The sequence below is a fragment of the Dicentrarchus labrax genome, unplaced genomic scaffold, assembly GCF_905237075.1.
Source record: "Dicentrarchus labrax unplaced genomic scaffold, dlabrax2021, whole genome shotgun sequence".
In the NCBI taxonomy this organism is placed as follows: domain Eukaryota; kingdom Metazoa; phylum Chordata; class Actinopteri; family Moronidae; genus Dicentrarchus; species Dicentrarchus labrax.
This window is the reverse complement of record NW_026136711.1, coordinates 20815436-20834319: the sequence shown is the minus strand read 5'-3', so window position 1 is coordinate 20834319 and position 18884 is coordinate 20815436. Positions and strand designations below refer to the sequence as shown.

At 39.7% G+C, this 18884-nt stretch overlaps 1 protein-coding gene across 3 annotated transcripts in view; it reads left to right on the top strand.

The window, feature by feature from the left end:
* Window positions 1–1768: 1768 nt before the first annotated feature.
* The window catches only part of bsnb (bassoon (presynaptic cytomatrix protein) b), a 65119-nt gene continuing 48003 nt past the window's right edge, over window positions 1769–18884 (top strand). For all 3 annotated transcript variants that reach the window (XM_051415930.1, XM_051415929.1, XM_051415928.1), the window contains exons 1-2: window positions 1769–2109; window positions 9393–9783. In XM_051415930.1, the coding sequence (XP_051271890.1) occupies window positions 1931–2109; window positions 9393–9783 (570 nt within the window). In that variant the 5' untranslated portion in view covers window positions 1769–1930. The remainder of the gene's footprint in view (window positions 2110–9392; window positions 9784–18884) is intronic.

The window sequence follows — 18884 nt, the reverse complement described above, 5'->3', positions numbered from 1 at the left end:
GTCATTCAGAGACGAGTGGGACCGTCTCAGAGTCATCTCTTTTACTACTTTAACGAGCCATTCACAACGAAATGGACTTTCTGAAAAAGGGTTGAGTTGTTCGCTGTGCCTGTGATGTGGGATTATATGTGTTTGTATACTGGTATTTTTGTATTTGCCAGAACAATCTCACTTTTCATCCACAACAGTCTTTTGTTATGTTACATTTACAGTAAAATACTGAACAGCTACAGTTTTATTATTTTAAATATCTCACATTAATTTGATAATTATTGTTAAATTAATTAAGTTGGTCAACAGCTGTTTTACCACTAGACATACTATGGTTGTGATTTTTGGCCAGTTTGTATATTTTATTTCCTTTCTCTTTCAGCAGTGTCTGTCTTTACCTTTGGACATATTTGAGCACTGGCATGATTATCTTATAATAATGACACTGGCTCTCTGGCAGAGTAGCAAAGTACACTCAGTGGCCTATGTGGGAGTGGGAACTAAAAAAAAAATAAATACTCCTCCGCCACATATCTTCAGTGGAGCAGATGTTTGAGTTGAATAAAACCATGCTGTAGTGTTATGTCACCACTGTTTGCCTGTAATTTGGTTTAGAGACACAGACGAATATCTCCGGCTGTCTTCATCATGCAGCCCAGTAGTATATTTGTAAAATAATCATGACATTGTCACTTGTCTGAATATGTTTTATTTTTGTTGTTTGTTTTATATTTAGTAGATCAGTCTGCAGGCACTCGGCTGGGGAACCGGAGGGTTGCCGATTCAAGTCCAGCACAGACCACAGTATGGAGTGTGGACTGGTAGCTGGAGAGGTGCCAGTTCCACCTCCTGTGCACTGCCAAGGTGCCCTTGAGCAAGGCACCTAACCCCTGTGTGTGTGTGTGTGTGTGTATAAACATTGAGTAAAAAAAATCCCCCGTTGGGGATTATTAAAGTACATATTGTTCTTTCTCTTAGATTATTGCATATGCCTATTCTATCAAACATTTTTGTGTTAGTATTAGGTCTACACCTTAGTTATTTTCATTATGAATTAATCAATCTTCAATTTTTTTTGATTAGTTGATTAATCATTTGATCTATACTATGTCAGAAAATAGTAACAAAAAGTCCAAACCCCAAAAATATTTATTTTAATACCACAATATATTAAGAAAAACAGCAAATATTTACATTTCAGCACAAACAGGTAATATTTGGCCTTTTTTATAATATTAATCAATTATCAAAATATTTGTTGATTGTCAATGAATCAACTAATACTTTCAGCTATTATAATGCATTAGAGCACTTTTCAAGGAACTCAACACTTCACAAAGGTAAAATACATAGGTTAAAGGAACAACACAGTAAAATAAATAAAATAAGATATAATGTCTATATCTACAGCACACAACAATCAATCACACATTAAAAGCAGTATAGTAATCTTTTAATCTATGAATCGACTAATACTTTCAGCTGTAGAGAATTGTGTCAGGAAATGATCAGTGTAGGCTACCCAGAATATAATTTATAATAATGTAGTGTTCTCATAGGAAGGAAACAGCAAAATGTAGACAGACATGATCAATTGTCACATTTCCAACAAGCAGCCAATGACTGAGCGCCGTGAATTGAATCAGGGAGGTCCCAGTGGTCTCCAGTCATGTGCCACAGGGGGCTCAGAGGCGTTTGCGTGGTGACTTGAGATAACAGACCACCGTGAACGCGCACGTACGAGCCACTCAAGTTCCCACCCATTGCGTCTGCGCGCTCCCCTTAGCCCTCTCCGTCAGCGCGCGTGCTCCGTGCGGGATGCTGAATTGTAGGTGATGATGGCGGAAGGGGAGCAGCGCTGAGTTTCATCTGAGTTTTTACCACAGCTGTAGAACCATCTACAACATCGTTTCTCTCCGTCGAGACCTATCCCGAGGCGATGGGGAACGAGGCCAGTATGGAAGGGGAGGGACAGGCGGGACAGCCCGGCCCCGCCGTCCCTGCAGCGGGGGCTCCGGCTTCCATTTCAGCACCACCGGACTCTGGACAGCTCATCAAGCCCAGCAATGGAGCGCCAGCCGGAGGAAGTGGGGCTGGACCCGGGCCGGGGATTAACAGGTAGCCGCTATAGCTAGGACGCTTCTCCCGGAGAGAAATCAGGGGAGGCTCCACGGCGGGGTGGCGTTTACGGTACATCTGTACGACGTGGAGCGTAGATATAGGATCAACCGAGTGCGTGGAGATAGACTTGAATGGGTGCTTAATTATTTATTTCAATATCCTTGTCAACACAATTCACCACCCCCCTTTTTTTTAGACCCATTTCTGCTTTCTGGCAGCACCACCCTGTTACTCAACGTCAATGTGGGTCGAAGTCAAATTTAATATTCAACGCTTTCGATGTAGAATCAATAAGACGTAAATATAGCTTTCAAACGCTTCAATAGGCATTTCTACGCCCGTTTTCACGGTGTCTGTCCCGAAGGCACCAGTGGCTAAGTATCGTGAATGAATGAGCGACATTTTTCTCCTCATAGTGAGGCAGTGCCAAGTAAATATGAATACTTAGGAATGCATGTTGCAAATATTAATGTCCTCATATGAGTGTAGCTTCAGGTGATAAATAAATTAGAGCTGTAAATGATGCAAAGTGCACAGGATCTCACGTTGAAAAGGACTCAGTCGGGTCCATTACAGGTTGATTTCCTCAACATGCTTCGGACATGAGTACCGGTGAAAATACAAAGTCATTTTCTGAGAAATCACCTTCCTCCTCACGAGGAGACCGTCTGTATCGTGATGACAGCGTTGTGTACGATGACAAGGCTGCCATGACATATCGCCAGCGTCATTGTGAGCACAGGACCATAACGCGTACATGCCATTATAGCTGTCTCACTTATCAGATCTCAATCCAAATCAATATGCAGACAGTGGAAAATTATGTTTTTCACCACCACAGGAAAAAAAAAGAAAGAAAAGAGGGTGATTTCTTCTGGAATAGTAGTGTTGCATCTCTCTATAAGAAATCCAGACACTGAGCCCAGACACATTAAATACTACTGTGGCAAGCCCTTACATGACAATATTTCCAATATTTTGGCAGGTGCATATGGAAACCCCATGGTTGTCCTCATAACAAGGCAATATAGGCTGATAAAATATTACCCTTTTTCCAAAATCATTAGTGTTTAATCACATGTAGTAGCCTGTAGGTCTGTATTTACTGTGTGGGTGTGTGGGAGGGATTACCCTTCCAACAGGATCTGATATTGCCTTAATTACACAGTCCAACAGTTGTAGACCTGAATACGCACAAGCGGAGGCACAGCTGCATCTTGGATTTGCCTCACCAGCTTACAGTCTCTCTCTGTACTTTAGCCAGCCATAGAAAATGTTGTATAGATTTTGTTCACGCTACAGTCCCTCGTTCGAGACTAAAGTCATCTTTTGTCATCGGCTTCTCTGCTTGATTTGTCTCATTACACAAAGTGATAGTAAGGTATGACAGTGAGCTGTAGCTAGAGAATCATATACCTTTAACGTTTAGTCCTGTCTGTGTTTCTATTTGGAAAAAGCACTCTTTGTTCATCTTGTACATTCACTGTGGGGCAGGTTTAAAGGCTCATAGCGCCCATGTAACCTCATGATTCTTTTATATCTTGATTTCTCTCTGGTATCCACCCTGAGGTGTCTCATAAGGCGATAGCGAGTGCTGAGACACTGAGTGTGCTGAGAGAGGAATGGTGAGAGAGAGAGAGAGAGAGAGAGAGAGAGACAGAGAGTATATCATATGGCTGATTAAAATGTTTTTTCTTAAGATCATGGCCCTACATTCAGTCTGAATCTTTGCCTTTAAATACTCTTCCACAAAGAACTTGTGAGCGTGTAAGAAACAATGAGACGGTGGCTGGGTTGAGGGGTTGAGACTGTAGATAGGAGACTTTCATCTTAATTAAAACGAGTTGAAGCATTTTATGAGTTTGCCTATTAATATGAATGGGGACATAATGTGCTATATATACCCATATTCTGAAGTGAGGTTCCTATAGGCATTTTTTCTTTATCTCAGACCATATTATATTTTATTCATCACAGTCAAAGAGCTAAATCTGAGGCATTATATGAATCCATGAAGCTATGGGAGTCACCCTACCTTTCTGCCTCGGAAAGCACCACAGTGGTTGTTTTCTTCTCTGATCATAACAGCTTTGACTAAGTGCACAGTCATCCCGACCTGATGACTATAACTGACAAACATTCAGAATAATAAGAAATACTGATTTGTGTTGAATGCAATCTCCAGATATTTCCTGTGTTTACAACGAGTTCAATACGCTGTTGCTATATTGTCGTCTCATTGTTTAACAACAGAATAAGTGAGGAGTACTGCGCCATCGTGTAATAGGTTGTATAGCGTGGAGAGTAATTTGATTCAGTTTGTTTAACATACTATGCTGCTGACATTGGTCTGTTTCAATCAATATAAATCACACAAACAAATCTACAGATCGTAAAACATACTGATGAAAATAATGGATACATGCAGGCATGTTCTAAGACACAAACCTTCATAACTAATTTACCTTCAGCAATGGAAGCACGGTTCACGATGTAGCCTAAACATAGCAAATTGTTATCACAACTCAAACAAATAATGCAAAAGCAGTTATTTATTTATTTATGACACTATGACAACAGTAGGATGCAGAAAATGAAAGGCTACTGGCAGTGTAGCATTTTTCAGATGTCCAATACTTAAATTAGAAAAATATGATTTATTATTTATTATTTAGAGCACTTACAGCACAGAAAAAGGGAAACATTGAATAACTGTACATAACACGTGATGATGGTGATGATGATAACACGTAGGTGGAAAAGACGACTTACTTCCTCGTTGCATTATCTCCGACTGTAGGCGGCCCATCTAAAAAAAAAAAAAACTGGGACTGAATTTTGCTCAACTTCCTCGTGTCACTTTGAGTATTTTGGCAGAATGGACACAGTGGTCAGTATAGTCAGAAGCAAACATATTGGTACACCTAACCCCAGTTTGTGCCTCTCACGTGTTACTGTCACATTACAGTCACAGAGCTAAACATCAGATTTTTCAAAAATTATATACATGACAACCTAAATGGTTATTTAACAAGACTCACAGCTTGTTTGTCAAGTTTGCCAAGTTGCAACTCTGTTCCTATAGGTAGCCAGAAATTACATATGTCTATGTCTATTAAGAAACATCAATATAACAATATAATTGATAATATTGAACATGTTGTACATTTCAGCAAGGAAGCGTGTCATGTCTGGCTGCCATCTTTGAAACATTAAATTCAACATCCTTTTTTATTATTTTTTTTATCCAGATGGTTTTAAGACTCTTTAAAGATTCTCAAAAAAATACCTTCAGAACAGAAATCAAATGCTTGGCTTTTAACGGAGGCTACGGTGCAACCTGCCACTCATCTAAGTGACACTTGAACAATCACTATGAAACAAACCATGGCTGTACGAGCACTGTGTGTGCTGTCCTTGGGATCATTGTTTAAGGGCCACTTGTTGTGATTTTGATGTAGTCTCCTTCATGTGACGCGCCGCAGGTGGAAGATTTAAAGTTTCAGCACTGCAGCTGCTGTATTCGCATTTGACCCACATGATGGGAAGTATATTGCCTCTACAGTAATTCCTCTGTTATCCATGTCTTGGCTGCTCATTAATTATTTTTTGAGGGTTTGCCAAGCTCGTCTGACACTAAATGATGAAACGTAATAATAGAAATAAGAAGTGCCATGCCCTGTAACACTACTATCCACAAATAATTGATTTAGTAAATACTGTAATAGCTTTGGCTTGGGTCTATTTGTCGCAGCCACTGTCACAGTTTTAGCTGATTGAAAAACTGAAACCTTGTGAAAACAGCAGTGGTGGTCCTATTGTTGATGAGCGGATGTATCATGGCAGACTGCTGCTCCTTTTGATGCCTTTAACATGAATTTAGCCATTAAAAACAAATGATACATTGGAGCATGCATTCAAGTGAGATGCATTTGCTACCTTCCTGGTATGACCTTTAAATATTACTTAATGGACGGCACGAGATAGGTTTCACTCTGAAGCCTGAGCTACTCATTTTCATTTCCAGTGGACAGAGGAATAAATCAATGGGAAACATATAGAATCTCCATTATAGGGATACTGATATAGATATACTCAGGCAGATATAGTCAGGCTAAAATTAAATACCCATCTATCAGACAATTTCCCCTGTTTCAAGGGACATATTTGACAAGTCATATGTCAACGTGAGGCAACTTGTAGTTTAGATTTGTACATATTTTCTTTGTCAAGTGACCTATCTTAATTGTACAGTAAACCCTTTCAAAGTAGTGTCATAAATCTGCATTTTGTAGCAGCCACAACACTACTTGTGTTACTATGCTCTCAGAATTGGTATTATCATTTGCAATGTGTTATTGGTGCAGCACTGCTGGAGGATACTAGAAAAAATGGGCACACTTGATCAGACGTTTTCTTATTCTGTACTCAAACAGAAAATTGATTTGAACTTTACATTTTGATCAAGGCCAAGAGCCAGAGAGACTCAGATGCCTGTACACAGACGGACCTTTAAAATATTGGGTATAATTAGTTTCTGTTATTGTTTATTAAAGCTGGTATTTATATATTTAAAAAATGACTAAATCGTATATCAATCTGTGTGACGGAGTATCTTAAAACTTAAAAAACTAAAACTCCGACCTGTCCTGTCTGACAGTGCCAGTAAAGTTGGTTGAAAACATGATGTCCACTGTGTGCTTGTTAGCACACAGCTAGAGTATATTCACTCTTTTAAAGGAATAATTAATATTTTTACTGTTAATGAGAAGATTGATATTGCTTTCATATCTGTACCAGCAGTTAGTTAGCTTAGCATAGCATAAAGAGTAGAAACAGGGGGAAACAGTCTGCCTGTCTCTGTGCAAAGGTAACAAAATCCACCTACCAGCATCTGTAAAGACCACCTATTAACACATTATATCTTATTTGTTCATTTTTTTTACAGAAACTCAAGTGTAACATCAATTTGCATCAGGCAACAGTTAACTGTCCCCACCCTCTTCCCAGTCTTTGTACTAAACTAAGTTAACCAGCTGCTGGCTGCACCTTGAGCGTAGCATCGATCCTCTCATCTAACTCTGGAAAAAAAAAGGGGGAACGAATCTCCCAAAATGTTGAACTATTCCTTTAAACTACACTGTGACATTGTCACATGTATTATTGAGGCTGTGTAGAGAATCTAACTCTTTCTGCATCTTTACGATAGAAAGTTTCACAGGGAGCTCCTGTTACAAAAGATTGTCAGCTTACAAACCCTTGTAATTTGTGCAGTTTGTAGTGCTTTAGACGCAAAGCCGCACGTTTTTCTCAGTGGACTCCCATTTGCTGATGGATGAGAATATCTAAAGAAATCTTTTGAAAGGGTGTCTTCCAATTTAACTTTTTTTTTTTTTTTTGAGTATCATTAAGCCATGCCTGAGGCTTTGCATAAATCATAAGAGACTCCACTTGGTGTCTTTGCCATTCAAGGGCTAATTATTATGTGAAACTACATGCGAGGACACCGGGCGGATTCAGACTTTAGGTCAGTAGCTTTAGCAATATCCTTAAAAGTCCAATTTAGCCTTAAACAAGAGTGGGATTGGTGGACGGTTGGAAAAGTGCAGGTTTTTCCTGATGGGCTCACTATGGTGAACACGGGACTCCTGTGGAGAGTGGAACAAGGTTAGGGTTGTGGCGTGGCTCAAGTCATCAGCTGTGACTCATAATTGCTAACATGCTCTATTTTAATTCCTTTATTCCTCCCTTTATTTCCACCATTCTCCCATTGTGGATACAGAGCTGCCGCTGAGACTGTCTTTGAAGATGACGTGCATGACAAAACAAGGTCTAAGTTGTTATGACAGTGGAAATCCTCCATTCCTATTCAACTATTGGCGCTAACGCCCGAGGGCCTGAATGAGCAAGAAAACCAAAAGTTTACAATACTGTTGTCTGATACACTACCTTTGTTCCACCCTAAACACTTCGCGGAGGCCAGAACAGAACAGCTTCAAAGAGTGAAAACAAGCCACAAGGAGCACTTCACAGAAACTGATAGAGGCAATATAAAATATTCAACATATGCCTCTCTGTTGGCCAACGTTTTGAGTAGTCGGATATCACACTATGAGCAAAAACAAAATCTTTTAATGGCATGTGTACCTAGTGCATCTCACAGCTGAGGCAGATTACTGGTATAAAAACCTGCTTGAAAAGACATTAAATGCACCTCATTCAAAATATGTATAAGCTACATACATTTGCAGTGCGGTGCTAAAATGTTACGAGGTCTACAAACTGTGCTGCTTTAATAACAAAACAAAGAAAAGCTCCTAAATTCACTGATGTGTCTGGGCATTTATTCATCATTTCACTCAATCACTGACTCCCTCTTTTCCTTACTCATTCTTACTCTCCTGCTCACCATTCTTCTTTAATCAGCTCCCCCATTCTTTCTCTCAATCGCTCCAAAAGGTTGCTGTGGTTACGTTTTACACTGACTGACAAATGAAAAATTAAACTGAAAAAAACCTCTTGAAAATATTGCGTAAATCTGCATGGAAAAGCGAATCCACTTTAGTTAGATTAATTAATGCAGTATAATATTATCCCCCCTTGAGCATGTTGAGTTTTTGATAAAAAAAAAAGTCTGACTTATTGAATGAATCATTGTGTTAAAGAATGGAAAGTTTGTGATGTGACGTCAGTGAAGTGTGTGTGCGTGTCTGTGATTTAGGGACTGCCATGGCCTACAGTGAATTTCCACTACGTGTGCTTGTTAATGTATGCTTGTATAAGAATAAGAAAGAGTGAGTTGGGTTCAGGGTTTTATCACTCACATACACAAACAGTAAAAAGAAGTGTGGTGAAATACAGTGTTGCATACTGACTAAGGTTAAAAAGACCAGTGTTGAAAAAAAGTAGGATAAAAATATAAAAATAATAACATAACATCATATAAATGTAATTTAAAAAAGTTAAATGTGTCACATTGTAGACATACACATGCTTGAATGCGAAGGAGATAAAACATCTACAGCTGCAGCAGTTTGAGGAGATTCTACTTTTATTCAATATATATTATTTTGTATTGAGCATTAGAGTTCATTCTTGACCTTGGAAATTTTAGAAAGAAAACCAAAACTCAACCATTTACTAGCTAACTTTTTTCATATTTGGTATTTTACAATATATGCTGGTATTTACTTTAGAAATGGTCTTTTCATTACATTAACTCCTAAATCAGAATCCAGGTCTTATATCCACATTTGTGTTCTCTTTATCATCTCTACCAGACCGCCTCCTTCAGACCAGGGACATAAAGCAGGAGTCCAGAGTGGTCATGGAACAGGGGACAGGTTGGCCTCCCACGAATCCCGTCAGCATGCCGCCCCTCAAGGAGAGCAAGTCCAGGGTCATGTGGCCAGGAAGAGTCTGCAGGTGGATGTGGGTAGCAGCAGGACTGGGAGGTCCCCCTCTGTGTCCCCGGACCGAGGCAGCGTCCCCACCTCACCTTACTCTGTGCCACAAATTGCACCCATGCCCAGCAGCAAACTATGCCCCGTCTGCAAAACCACCGACCTGATGGGCACTGGGGATGACAAGCCCAACTTCAACACCTGCACACAGTGCTGCTGCATGGTGTGCAACCAGTGTGGCTTCAACCCCAACCCTCACCTCACAGAGGTAGGCTGCTCGTCTGAAAGGATCATACCAGTGTTGTACTTTTTTAATTATAGGAAAATATTTCTACCCCCCCAATTCTATAGTAGTTTACACCACGACCAACCTAATACATAAACATAGTATGCATGCAAAGTCACCACTGTCACTCGGCACTGCGTTACAAACACAGTTAGCATCTGCCATGGTGCATTCACATGGAAAACAAAAAACAACACCGCTAAAATGGTAAAGAACAAAAAAACCTTGTGTGCAATCGACTGCACAAACAGATTCAAGATGAATTCAGGCATAGGGTATTATAGACTGCCTGACGGCTAAAGAGAAGAGAAGGACAAGGGTGGCTGTGTGATGTTGACTTACCAAGCACAAGGTCTTTTTTGAATGAAATGTAATAAAATCTAAATATTTTACAAACGTGGCCACAGACAGTTGTGATAAGGCTGACAAATCCTGCTTTAAAATAGGACCAGGTGTCTTTATGCCTTCAGGCTTTTGTTTAGTGTAACATAATTTCCCCAATATGGAGTCACACATATAAACATACATGAGTCATATTGGCCCCAACTGTATAACAGCTCTACATATATAGCATCCATGCCAGGGTTTGAGAAAGGGAGGTGGCATCATGTGAAAAAGTGCATACCTTATATATGCAGTGTCTTGACAAAGTATATTAACAGGACTATAAACACTCTTAGAGCAATTATACTTTTATCAATCAAAGTGATCTGATCAAGGTGGATGATTCAGATGCTACATTCTGGTTTAATTCGTGTGGTAATTATTTCTCCTTGACATTTGTGAGTAATGTCGACGATGACTATTGTTATCAAGTTGGCTGTGAGTGGCTCACACAGACTGGATTGCACCAACTGAAACTGAGTGAGGATGTGAATTAGTTGCATGCTGATTGAGAGCTGTGAACCTACCTAATTCTAGCCATTGTTTGCCTTGATTGATGTAGTGTTTAATGATCTGGGGGGCTCATAATTTTTCATCCCCAAAGACCTGGGTTATCACACAATTCTTTGCCGAAGTGCCCAGTAACATATTGGTCACTTCCTATTAGCTGTAATGAATTCTAGCCCCTTATCTGGAGCAAGTTTTATAGCTGGTGTTACGTAGTAAATGTACATACCACTTGAACAAAGTTATATCCATCTTTCTGACAGGCACTAGTGAGCATCCAAATCATGCCCAGAGCCTCTCCAAACTAAGCTTTTTAAAACACCACTGAAGGCAGCACAACACATCATTCACAATCATTCATATGCATCTACATCTAAACGGTCAGGTAGCTGAGAAAGCCTATTGCCTTCACCCTAAAATAAATCACTTGCCTAATTTGAATTAGGTTATGCTTCACTGTTACTGTGAGTCAAGTGTGGCTGTGTCATCTGTCACAAAGTTTCACATCAACTCCAGTGAGTCATGTTGCAAATTGTAGCCAAGATGCACTGTCAGTTAAGCTGGCCTACAGGCTATCAGAGCGACTCTAGTCTGAATAAATACTAGGATTTAGGGAGTAAAATGTTTAGTTTTGAACTGTAGATGTGTGCATGTAAATGCATTGCCTGCATGAGTGCATATTTGTGTGTGTGTGTGTGTGTGTGTGTGTGTGTGTGAGAGAGAGAGAGAGAGAAGAGAGATTCTGGAGAAGTTGGAAAGAGGAAGTCGTGGGAGATGGAAGGACTAGAAAGAAATGCGTGGAGCAAAGTGGAGACAGACAGTAAAGAATAGATCGTGGCAGGGAGTGAAGGAGAGCATGGCAGTAAAGAGAACTGCGGAGGTGGATGTTATGGGTATTTTTCAGCTCAGCCTTGGTGAGCTTGTCAGATGCTGACAGGGAGAGAGACACAGAGGGAAAGCGCTCAGCCTCTGGAGACCTGAAGATTTACCCCCCTAACCTACTTAGCATGGATCGGGCTTTTGCCTTGCTGCAGCAGATCTAACACAGCCTTATCGCTCATCAGTGAAACTGATGATGGCCACATTGTTGCCGATCAAGGCGACAATAGCGTTGAAGATGGCGATGACTGGAATTACGATTACAGTGATGGCGAGGACAGACCTGGAGGAAAGGATAGCAATGCAAAAATGGCTGAAGTGAAAAGTTCCTCTTTAACAGGAGCAGATATTGGTACTCAGGATTTTCTAGGATTATAATGCTTGTTTTTGTTTGTACATCTGTTGTTTTGATAGAAAAATCAACTGTGGCATTTTCTATTAAAAAACAGTATCTCATTTATTGCAGTTCCAGGATTTTCTCTTGATGATAACACACAAGCTCAGTCCGGGTTCACGTCCTGCTTTGTGTTTCTGTTTACAAATAGTTCAGAGACACTGATTGAACTGTCCCAGATTATAGGGATAATATGGGCAAAATCTGTTATTGAAGAGGATTTCCCCTCAAATTACAGAAAGATGGCAGTGCTGATTAAAGTGTTGATAACCAAGGGCGATTCCATATTTGGACTTTTAGATTATGCTTATTCACCACAAAGTCCCAAATGGTATCCCCAGCCTGGGATCAGAAGTATAAATTAGAGCAGAGTTTTTAAAAAAAAAATTTAATTTAACATTTAGCAAGAAGAAGCCTTATCAGTTGAATTTCTTATGGAGACAATCCCTGTTCATGTAGGATTGTTTGAGGAGTGATAACAATTGTTGAAATACAAGTCACAGCTGTGTCAAACAACCTGGTGACGGGGATGCAATCTAGAGAGATGTAAACAGTGAGCAACAAATGGATGTTATATGCCACAGTCTGTTACAGGGCTGTCAGTCAAGCTGAGACGGAGAGGTTTATTTAGAAATGTTGGCTGTGAACGTGCAAGCAATCATACACGTGAGCTTGTATGTGCATGTGCGCATGTGATCATGTCATGACGTAGATAACAGCAAGATGAAAAAAAATGTGTTCAAGAAAGGAGGGTGTTTGATTAAAAACACTGTGATGAAAGAGGGAAGGAAAAAGCCAGACAGAGACGGAGAAACGAGACAGTCAAAGACAAACTCTGAGACAGTCAAAGACAAACTCCGAGACAGAGAGTAAAACAACAAAGAACAAGAGCTCAGAGACATAGTGAAAGTACCACAGACACTCCTTCCCCTCCACAGTGTGCTCCCACCATCATACAGGGGAACATCTGCTTTATAATTGGTCCAATTTCTATTTATAGATCCTACCCTCCTTCTGTCTGCAACGATGGCCCGGTCCTGAGAAGCCACAGCTAAAAGAAAGAGGGAGAAAGAGTTGTGTGAGAGAGCTGTGTGGCAACAGCAGGAGACAGAACAGGAGAGAAAAGCATCATCATAAATTCACCATGAGTGTTCAGACTAACACTATGCAACTCTACAGCTTCAAGCGCTGCAATACAGATATACAAAATATAGAAATGAATCAAAAGATAATTCTGGGGCACTTTTGAAAACAAAACCATCGCTTTTTGTAATTTGGTGGCTTCTCCACGCTGAAGTCATGAGCATTGCCACAACACTCTGGAGATGGATTTGAAACACTCTTTGAACAAGTTATGAAGCGATTACTTTTTAATGTTTTTATTTGAAGAGTGCCTTGGAACTGCTTCTTTCTTTTTTAACCAACAATCTCACGAGCTGAGGAACAGTTTTAACAAATGCTCCCACACACACGACTCTGCAGAGACACTCTATATATCTCCTCCTCCTCGATAAAAAAAAATCAGGTAGGTGGCCACAGTTGACAGTTGCACTATATAGATACAGCAACCAGTCCAGAAAACATGGCATCTATTTTAAATCCGAAACACATATTTTATCAGTATGGACTATTGTATCAAAAAATTTATTCATATATTGCTGCACTAATAAATCATTTTATATTAACAATGGATGACATGACTAGTTGTAGGGTGTGGTTTTCACCTTACTCTGCATTTTGGCATCTATAAGCTTGTTGTTTTGGTTTCATGGCCCACACCTTTAGTATTTTGGTTCAGTCTGCCAATTTCCAGTTGCACCAGGCAACTGTTTTTTTTTTTTAGCAATAAACCTGCTGTACTCTACCAGCACAAAACGGCAGACAGCCAATGTTAGAGAATGTTATCTGATGAACAGAGTTAAGCATTTAGCAGCTAAAGACCCAGATAATTCCCTCAGGAGTCGATGGAGACCAAAACCAAGCTAAAATCAGAGTCGATATTGGACTCAGGTGGCCAGAAACACATCTTCAAATGAATACTAATGTTATTGTCTGTCTGCTGGTCAATAGACAACAGTTTGCTGACATGTTTACCTTATGAGCCGATATAATGTCAATGTGTTTACTTGTTCAGCAGTTCTTAAATAAACCAAGTTATCTCTGCTTTATGGTAGCCCTTTACGGGTAAATTTAGAACTTTGAGTGTAGTCCATAAATAGTTTTCCACCAGCACTCTTTTTGTAAACGAGGGTTTTTAGCTGTGACTAGCACATAGTATGAGTCACTCCGTTGGTCAGTCGGGCAAATGTCAGTCCCTCCTGCAAATGCCTGCACATGTACAGACTTATTGTAAGATACCTCTACGTTTCTCAGTTAGAGACAGTTAGAGACACTTTAGCTGACTTGGATTTTAATGTTGCCCAGGCTCTAATCCCAGGGCCCAAAATTGATTTCTGAAGCTGCTGCAGTAACACCAATCTTGGAGAACAAGCTCTCCATAGTGTCATAAGTAAACACACTTTCAAAGTATACTTAAAGGTGACTTTGTAGGTTGTGAGTGTCTCAGGTACAGTACTGATCTGAGTTTGAACTTGTTATTACTTTTAAACTTTCGCCTCAAACTGAGCGTATCATGCATATTGTTTAGATTTTCAACATCATCCAGGGTCTTAGAATCAGTCCACAAATAATTATAAAGTGAAAAATAAATAAAGATAAATATTAACTAAAATGATGCGGTCCTATCATTGAAGGATAAGTCCATTACACCTCGAGGGAGCCAGAGCCTGGTTCCTAATCCCCTCAAATTAATTTAAATATTTAGCTTCAGACATCTCTAATCCTCCTCTAACTTTGCATTACGTGGCACAAGAGATTCAGTGGCATTCAGATCTGGTGGAAGTGGAAGACAATGAGGTTGTTATGTGGATCTCTAATCACTAATATTGGCTTGAGCTTCACATGGATTGAAATGAAATGTTAGGGAAAGATGGCTGTGGGTGATAAATTTAACATGAATATAGAGAGAGCTGTCTGTCTGTCTTCTGCATAATGTGTGCTGGAAGATGGTGAAAAAAATGAATGAGTGACTCAACATATTCTCAAAGGAAGTTTAATAAATTTGTTTATGAGACCAACTGCTAGTCATCGAAGGTTCTGTAGGAAAATGATTTAGTTTAGTTTAATTATTTGTGAGGACAAAGAGAGCTACAGTTTAGCTCTTGGTTTCTCACCAACAAGAAAGTAGTAGATAGTCTGCTTGCGTGTGTCATCTGCTGAGTTCACAACTGAGGATGTACCAATTCAGAATGAATTATATCTGTCTTCCCTATGACACATATGATACAGTATGTACAGTATATATTCAAGTAATTATTATAATGATATAACACAAATATGTTAGAGTCTAGATTAAAAGGTTTGATCATCTAAACTCTGAAAGAACACGATGATACCAAGTGATTTGGAAATTAAATTAATAAGCTATCTTAACAAGTAGGCATTAAAAACATTACATCATTACATGTGTTTTAAAAATATTAGTTTTTAGAAATCTCTAATCCTGTAAATCCTTTAATATAAATGTGAGACAGGAAACTTCTCACTGAACATGTATGTTCAATGTACTAAATCACCATATAGCAAGTGTCAGTGTTTCACACAGTGCACCAGGCTGTGCTCCCAGACTGGTGCTTTAAGTGGACAAACAGTATGAACTGGGTCAGGAATCCAGCTGAGACACTACATGCTGAATTTTGCATATACCAAAATATTTTGCACTGAGAACTGCCAGAGACTAAATCTGGGACACTGGTTTAATTATTACACCAACTCACTATAGCTAGGCTGTACTCTCCAGCAAGGAATAATAGCAATCATCACATCTTGTCAGTCCGGTTAAATTTAGATGGTACACCTGAGTATCTTCGGTCCGTTTTCCTAACCTAGCTTCTGTAATACAATAAGACAAGATAGGTGCAACACGATGACAGTATGGTGTGTTTTACATGCAACTCATAACTGAACTCATAACCCAAACTGTATGTGGCGCACATTATTTGTGTATCAGCATAGCAACACCATAGAACACCTTGTGTCTTTTTATTCTGCAAGTGCTTTCTTTATTGTTTGAAGTCAGACGTGATTATTTCTCAGACTCAATTTTTATGCTTCCTATTATCTTTATTATTATATTAGTACTTTCAAGTGAGTGCATATTTTATATACACATGGCTGATCAGGCCACAAACACCTCCACAACCTAATCCAATCTAAAACGTTTGAAAAGTACCTTTATCTGTAATACTAATCTCTTAAAGCTTATGAATTCAGTTTTTGTTATTGGGACTGTGTCAGACAGGCATGGTTATGGTGATATTTATAATTTGGGTATATTATTATTTTATTGTGTATAATCCAATAATAGCTACACTTTACAGTATTACACTTAAGTTCAACAACAGCACAAAATGCAGCCTTAAATATCTGTGACCCCGTCTCAACAAAAATGTTATATTAAAAGCTTCACAAAGGTAGCAGTATATCTTTTGCAGGGATACAGTATAGTATTTCTTCGCATTGCACTGCACAGGTGTTCCTTACATTGTGTCCATCTCCTGTATTATATATTCAGATATAATGTATAATGCACTACCACTCTGCACTCCTGAATCCCGGCTCCTTGCTGTGCCTGACACTGCACCAATGCACCTGGTGAGAGGCATTCGATAAACAGCATGAATAGAAAATTAACAGTGATTTTTCTACTAGTCTTACTTTCTTATGAACTTTGTTCCCTGCTTGGTACCATTTATGAGGAAAACAGTTGAGTTTAATTGAGATGTACTTGTGTCGTGTTTGTAGGACTGACTGGGTGTGAGATGAGCAAAGGATGAAAGAGACAAATTGACGGATAGAGGGAGAGAGAAAGTTGGGGAGAGAAAGAGAGAGGCATTGGGAGGAATTTCAATTTCTTTTGGCCCAATTTGCAAGGAATTGATAAACCGCTGCATTCCAAGCATCCTGATCCCCAAACTGCAGTGCTCAGCTGCTGTACGTACTGCATGGTGATACCGCATTGTGATCTCCGAGACAGAGCTTCTTCCTTTATCTGCATTCTTGTTCGGTTGAAGTTTGAGTCTCTGAGCGTGTTCCTTACCCAGCTTTCCTGGGGAATGATGGAGTGCATGCTGTCTCACACCTGTCAACAAATGCAAACTGGAGAAGAAAAACTGGGAAACTTTGTGCACCTGTGATGTCTGCAGCGTTACATCTTCTAACATGTGTGTGTGTGTGTGTGTGTGTGTGTGTGTGTGTGTGTGTGTAGGGGTATGTGTGTGTCTGAAACTAAAAATCCCTTCTACCTCTCTCCTTAGCTGTCATTGTTTTCTTCTACTCTTCACACTTACTTTACACTTAACTTATAGTGTTATTCTGTGGTCACAGCAGTGTTCTTTAGGCCAGTGAAAGGGCGAATGTGGCATGTAGTGTAAAAGCGCTTTGAGTGGTCGGAAGACTAGAAAGGCGCTATACAAGTACAGGTCCATTTACCATTTACCAGTGCTGCAATACTCAAGTAGTTGCTTAAAGGACCAGTGTGCAGTGTGTCGGTTTACCCTTCCCTTCCAATATAGAGCCAGTGTTTGGTTTGTCCGTTCTGCTTAGAAAAAATGGAAACAAATTCCATCTACTGATGAAGATATGTGACATGTTTGAAAGCACCCTCTACTAAATGGACATTGTGGTGGAATTATTTTCTCAACAACTCAGGATAGCCTTTGCATGTACATAAAAACCTCATTCTGCAAACTGACTAAAGGCTACGGCCATCAGATAAAAAACATTTCACTTTGAAAGGCAGTGGGATGGAGATACAAAACAAAGTAATACTATCACATCAGACCCTAAACCTTATGTTAAAAATATCATTAATATCAAACATGATCTAGTCCCAGATTCTAAGGAATTGCTGCTTTCTTAGACTTATGGGATAACTGACTGAATATGTTTAGGTTTTGAATTATTGGTTCAACAAAAGAAGACGTCAGGTTGGGCTTTAGGTAATTGTGGTTGTGATAAAGTTCATCCTGACACTTTAAATGTCAAACAATTAATCAGTTAGGAAAATAATCTATACAGTAATCTGTAATTAAAAATAATTGTTTGTTGGAGCCTTAGTTGATGTGATTAATAATATCAGATCTTACCCCAAATTAGCAAAAAATTCATAAATATGTAAATGTGTGTGTGTGTGTGTGTGTGTGTGTGTGTGTGTGTGTGTGTGTGTGTGTGTGTGTGTGTGTTGACAAGGATGCTTTGCTCTCATTATTTGATCTATATCCAAGTCTCAGTGGGTCTTGCTGTTAAAAGGTTCTATTTCTGGCAGAAAACCGTTCTTCGTGAAACCACGGTGCTCGAGCATTCTGTTGGCAGACGCTGAGTTCTGACAGAACTGTGGGCTCTGGTCCCGGCTTTGACCTTTGACGTGCATCATACCATTGAACACACACACATACGCACACACACCTAGGAAGCTAAGGCAGGAATTGGATCCATGTATGACAGAAAGGCTGGATGAGAGCCATCAAAAATGTATACTCGAGATAGAGATGGAGGAAGAGAGTTAGAGGGAGGGATGTGAGAGATGCAGATAGGAAGGAGAAATAAAGATGGGTGAATGAGAACAAGATGGAGGGTTACAACAGAGAACTGAGAGAGAAGGAGGGCAGGAGACAGAGTGTGCAGTGCGCTTGTTTTTTGCTGATACAGATCAGATTTCATAAAGATCCACATGATTGCCTCATAACAAGGGGGACGCAGAGAGGAATGAGAAGGAGAGATGAGGCGGAGGCAAGTAGAGACACGATGAAATTGATAAATAGATGCTCGCCCTCCCCGCAGCTGCTTTCTTAGTTTTTCC